The sequence below is a fragment of the Vollenhovia emeryi genome, unplaced genomic scaffold, assembly GCF_000949405.1.
Source record: "Vollenhovia emeryi isolate VEMERY1.0 unplaced genomic scaffold, V.emery_V1.0 DF939552.1, whole genome shotgun sequence".
In the NCBI taxonomy this organism is placed as follows: domain Eukaryota; kingdom Metazoa; phylum Arthropoda; class Insecta; order Hymenoptera; family Formicidae; genus Vollenhovia; species Vollenhovia emeryi.
In genome coordinates this window covers 19,400-25,333 of record NW_011966814.1, presented here as the reverse complement: position 1 = coordinate 25,333, position 5,934 = coordinate 19,400, and the positions used below count along the sequence as shown (strand labels likewise).

The 5,934-nt window shown below is 48.0% G+C and overlaps 2 protein-coding genes across 2 annotated transcripts; both read right to left on the bottom strand.

The window, feature by feature from the left end:
- Positions 1-801: 801 nt before the first annotated feature.
- LOC105557243 lies at positions 802-4,188 on the bottom strand. Its single transcript, XM_012004428.1, has one exon. The coding sequence runs from the start codon at positions 4,186-4,188 to the stop codon at positions 802-804; it is 3,387 nt and encodes a 1,128-aa protein (XP_011859818.1).
- Positions 4,189-4,202: 14 nt separating this feature from the next.
- On the bottom strand, positions 4,203-5,495 carry LOC105557242. The gene has a single exon (XM_012004427.1). The coding sequence runs from the start codon at positions 5,493-5,495 to the stop codon at positions 4,203-4,205; it is 1,293 nt and encodes a 430-aa protein (XP_011859817.1).
- Positions 5,496-5,934: the final 439 nt, after the last annotated feature.

Sequence of the window (5,934 nt, the reverse complement as noted above, 5' to 3'; positions counted from 1 at the left end):
TGACAAGAGGACGCTTACGTGCTCTTTCGGCTTCTATGGTTTTTGAAAGTTGGATCGCGGTCTCGATCGATTCTTCTAGAGTATTACAATTCTCTATTTTAACTTGTACGAAATAATTCGCTTCCTCGCGTGCGGGATACTTATGGATCTCGCGGCGGGGTCGTGGAAATTGGCTACCACTATTTAGGTTTCGTTAGGAACACTTTATTACAAGTGAATACAGCAGAGAGATAGAACCGGCGACATTCGTGGTTGGTGTCGAACTGCAGGATCGTGCGCGTCGCTGACGCAAGAGGGGAACAACGGAAAAACAAGCGAAAAAATGGGGGGTGAGGGCCCAGCGGCCGTTGCCGTGCGAGCGCGGAAGGAAACGAAGACGCGCGGACGCCTGCAGGTTTGGCGCGAATATTTAAGGCAATTTCGCTCGTGCGATGCGTGAATCGTACACTGCCCGCCTTGAAAGACCTGGCTTTCAACTTTACAAACACCGCCATAAATAGAAGGGCAGTTATGCAGATCCGTACTCCTAATGAGTCAGGACGGGAGAGCGAGTAATTATAATCTGAGGTAAATCGTGGATCCACCGTCGAAACGTACATATTGATTAGAACGCAATAAAGATATATAACAAGGTAGACTTAGAAATTAATGAAGTTAACAAACTTATAACTAAGCGCATGTGACATAAAGAAAGTATAATGAATAGAAACGCAACTTATCTAAATAGAGACGCAACTAATCTAAATAGAGACGCAACTAATCTAAATATGGTAAATGAAATCGTATGCTTCGCGTGAGCAATTAGCTCTCTATTGGTAGGATGCACAGCTTGGACAAGGGACGCGTTAGTACACCATTGGAGGTTTTCACGGTAGCCGATCTAGTCACACCATCGGAGCCGGTGTGCAGATCTTGAATTCGGCCCGTCTTCCATAAAAGCGGGGCCAACCCTTGATGCTTGATTAACACGAGTTGACCTGCCTGCAACTGAGCACCCTTGCTAGATATCCACTTTGACTTTTGCTGTAATTGAGACAAATATTCAGTGCTCCAGCGCTTCCAAAAATTTTGACGCAGTAACTCCACCCGTTGCCATCTACTGAGACGATTCTCGTTCACGTCGGTGACGTCTAGACGAGGAAAACTGTTCAATTCCCCGCCGATCAGGAAATGCCCTGGTGTTAAGCAATTAATGTCGTTGGGGTCCGCTGATAGCGGCGTTATTGGTCGCGAGTTTAATATTGCCTCAATCTCACATAACAATGTTAGCATTTCTTCGTAGGACAGGTGTGCGTTGCCTATAATACGATACATGTGATGCTTTGCCGATTTGACGGCCGCCTCCCAAAGCCCACCGAAATGCGGGGCATTGGGAGGAATAAATTCCCAGGAAATATGCGATTCCAACAGGAATTTTCTAATGTCCGACTGAACGTCGTCCTGCGAGAGAAACTGATGTATCTCTTTTAATTCGCGAGCTGCGCCAACGAAGGCGGTGCCGTTGTCGGAGTAGAGGGTTATGGCTTTTCCGCGTCGGGACAGAAATCGCTTGAGAGCGCCGAGGAAGGCGTCCGTGGTTAGGTCTCCAACGAGCTCGAGATGCACCGCCTTGGTCGCGAAACATACAAACACGGCTATATAAGCTTTAATATTTCGAGCGTTGCGCCTTTTGCCCTCGCGGATAAAAATTGGACCGGCGTAATCAACACCGGCGTAAGAAAATGGTCTCGAGGGCCTGACTCTATTTGCCGGGAGATCCCCCATTATTGCCTCCGACGAGGCTGGCTTGACCTTAAAGCAGGGTATGCACTTTCGAATTATGTGACGAGTGACAGATCTTAGTGACAGGGGCCAGAAGCGCTGTCGAACGGCAGCGATCGTGCCTTGCACTCCGGCATGCAAGTTGCGATTATGTTCGAACTCGACTATGAGGTGAGTGAGCCGGCTATGTTTTGGCAAAACGATGGGATGACGCGCGGAGTATGGTAGTTGAGAATTTGTTAGCCTCCCTCCCACGCGTATCAAACCGTCCGAATCTAGAAACGGAGATAGGGGCAGCATATTGCTCGCGGAACCGACCATGCCGTTTATACGTAAGGATTTCAATTCATTTGAAAAAGCCTCGCCTTGCACGTGTACACACAGTGCGCGGAGCGCCGCTTGAATTTCACCTGCTGAGATTAATTGGCTCGTGCAGGTGTATTTTGATTTGTGATGCTTAGAAATCCTGAGACAGTAAGCGATAATTCTACATATCAGGTTAAGGTCTGAGAATCTATTGAGCAATTTGTTTATGGGGCAATTCAGTGCTGCAACTGTTACGTGAACATTTTTGACTTGCTCAGGTATATCAGCCTCCGGAGGTTGAGAGTTTGAAAGGGGCCACGATGATTCGCAATGTTGCAAAAACTCAGGGCCGTGCCACCACAAGAATGACGATAGGAGCTCTTGAGGCTCCGCCCCGCGAGACAGAATGTCAGCAGGGTTGTTTTCAGAAGATACATGCCGCCAATCGGCGATGTTGGTAGTACGCTGGATTTCTCCTACCCTGTTGGCCACAAAGACGGACCATTTGCGGGAACAGGAAGAAATCCAATGTAGCGCAATCGTGGAATCCGACCACATGAATGAAGGTATCTGTGAAATGTCTATTGAAGAGCGGACCTTCTCATAAAGTTGAGCCAGTAACAGCGCAGAGCATAACTCAAGACGCGGAAGCGAGACCGCTTTTAAAGGCGCGACGCGAGACCGTGAGCATAGGAGCTCGGTACGATACGTGCGGTCGCCGACTTCGCTGCGTATGTATATGCACGCGCCATACGCTATCTGACTGGCGTCGCAGAACCCGTGAATTTGAAGGCGTTTTGAGCTCGTGGTGAATTTTGTGAGTCGCGGTATTTGGAGATCATTGAGGATACTCAACTGATTTTTGAGTCGCGACCATTTAGTGTGAGTGGTAGAGGGAATTGTTTCGTCCCAACTTACATTTAGTTGCCACAGCTCTTGAATAATGAGCTTGCCGATCACTATGACGGGGTCCAGCAGCCCGAGAGGGTCAAAAAGCCGGGATACTTCCGATAAAATTGTGCGCTTCGTGACAGAGTTGGAAAGTGAGGGTGTCGTGACATAAAAATGAAAGTAGTCGCTTGTGGGATTCCATCGGATGCCTAGGATGCGGGACTCCGGATTTTTGTCGAATTCAATTAACCTACAGGTATCGTGTCGGCCAGATTCGAGAAGCTCGGACGAGTTTGATGCCCATTTGCTCAACTGGAACGATCCCTTTTGAAGCAAGGCTATGATTTCGTCCCTAATTAATTTTGCGTGAGCCAAAGAATCTGCCCCGGACAAACAGTCGTCGACGTAAAAGTCGTTGATAACGTGTTTGGACCCGGTGGGAAAATTATGCGCCTCCAATTCCGCGAGATATGTAAGGCATCTTGTAGCCAGAAAAGACGCAGATGAAGTGCCGTAGGTTACGGTTGCGAGTTCGTATACGAGCACCTTTCCCAATGGGTCTGCCCGCCAAAATATTCTTTGCAGATGCCGCTGCGATTCGTGGACTACAATCTGTCTGTACATTTTTATGATGTCTGCACAGAAGACGTAGCGCAGGGTACGAAATCGTATTACGATTGAAATTAAGTCTTGTTGGACTACCGGACCGATTAAAAGAGCGTCATTCAAGGAACTGCCTAATGATCCCTTGCACGATCCATCGAAAACCACCCGTATCTTCGCGGCTTCGTTCGTACCCTTTATGACAGGGTGATGCGGGAGGTAATAGGGCGGAATGCCATTTGTTTCGATTGCCTCGCGCATTAACTTCATATGCCCTAACGCGGCATATTCATGCATGAACTGTATATATGATGCTTTTAATTTAGGATCGCGATTTAGCCTCCTTTCGACGCAGTAAAAACGACGGAGGGCTGTGGCGCGCGATTCTCCGATCAAGTTTAATTTTTCGCGTATGACCGGAAGCTTGACGACGAAACGCCCACTTGTATCGCGTGCTACGTTCTTTGCGAAGTGTTCAGAGCACCGGCGCTCGTCTGGTGATAGCGGCTTGCTGAGTAATGCTTGTGCATCCTCTAATCGCCAAAATTCTTTTAATTGATTGTCGAGCTCCGCGTTGCTGACGGAAGCGTGAAAGTTATTGACGGATCGACATTTCGAATGACTCATGGGATACCTGCCTGCTAGTACCCACCCCAGACCGTCTTGTGAAGCATCGGACAGTCCTCGAGCGACTTAATCTGGCCCACGCATAGTAATTGCCAAAACAAATCGGCGCCAATCAACAGGTCGATTTCCGAGGATACGTGAAATTGCGGATCGGCTAATTTTATATTGTGCGGTATTGCTATGTTCTTGCGATTTATCGTTAACGCAGGTAACTGGCCTGTGATTTGGTTGGTAATTATGCAGTCGATGGGAGTCGCGAAGGAATTTACGCGCGATTGAATGGTCAATGTCGCAACGTGATGCGCGGTTGAAGTTACCCGATTTATACCTTTTATGGAGATATTCAGCGGACGCGATTTTAGGTTCAACGTTTCGAAGAATTTCTTGGTAATAAAATTGGCTTGTGAGCCACAATCAAGTAGCGCGCGACATGTTTTGGCTGAACCTTGGCGGTCGACGGCGTATATGACGGCCGTTGAAAGTAACACGTCGTCATTACAATTCTGCACGGCGCTATGTGTTGCTACCGTGGTCTGGGACGCGGTTTCTTCGGAATTCGATTTTTTTGAAACGACGTCCTTGCTGACATCTTTAGAGGTCTCTAAATGAAGAAGAGTGTTGTGCTTGCTGTCGCACGTCTGACAAGAGCGCGAATTGCATTGCGCGGAAGTGTGACTCGCTGCGCGCAGGCAATTGACGCACAATTTGCGTTTTCGGACTTCTTTGATACGCTTGTCTACTGACAACTTTAAAAAGTCGGCGCAATAGTAAATGGGATGATCTCCACGGCAATAGGCGCACTTAGCATTTATTGTGGCCGCGTGAGCTGCTGATTGTCGCTTTGAATCTAACCGGGAGGTAGCGGTGGCTGGGGCAAGTTTTTGATTGCCCTCTAAGGCCTGGCACCGCCGAGTGATGAAACTTAAAAATTGTTTTAAAGAAGGCAATGAGGAATCTTTTAAGGAATGATGCCATTCACGAGCTGTGAGAGCGTCCAATTTTGAGGTTAAAATGCACACGAGAATGTCGTCCCATTTGTCGGCCGAGACTTTCAGGGAAACAAGCGCTCGAATATGCTTCGAGGTATTGTCCGCCATCTTTCGCAGCTCGAGAACGTTTTCCTTTGGCATTACCGGTATCTCTAAGATTTTCCGAATGTGAGTGTATACGATTACGCGAGTGTTGTCGTAACGTTCCCTCAAAAGATTCCATGCTTCTTCGTAATTCTTATCGGATATTTCCAATGACTGAATAACGCTGGCCGCGTCGCCAGAGACCGCCCCTCTTAGATACTGAAATTTCTGCATAGTAGTTAACGATATTATTATTGATAACTGATTTGAACATGTTTGCAAAAGGCAACCACTCATCATACTTTCCATTAAAAGAGGGTAGCTCTAACTTCGGCAGCCGTATCTGTGCGACCGGATCGGATGCGCCCGATCGGCCCGCATCGGAAGAGGAACTCGACGCGTCTGCGTCATTGGAGGAGCGCTGGCTTGCGATGCTGCGTATCTTAGCGGCGAGCGAGTAATATGCACTCTCGAAGGTATCTCTGTCCTTATCGCTTTCATCTAGCATCTCTATTTGGGATTGTAGGGCACCATAAGTCACCTAGTACTCTGATAAACGCGATCTGCGCTCCTCCAATTGTGCAAGAGCGTCGGGCGTAAGCTCGGTGATTGAATCCGCGTATGTCCTTATCCGCGTACATGAAGCTTTTAGAGTGCTGCGCTGTTTGCGCAA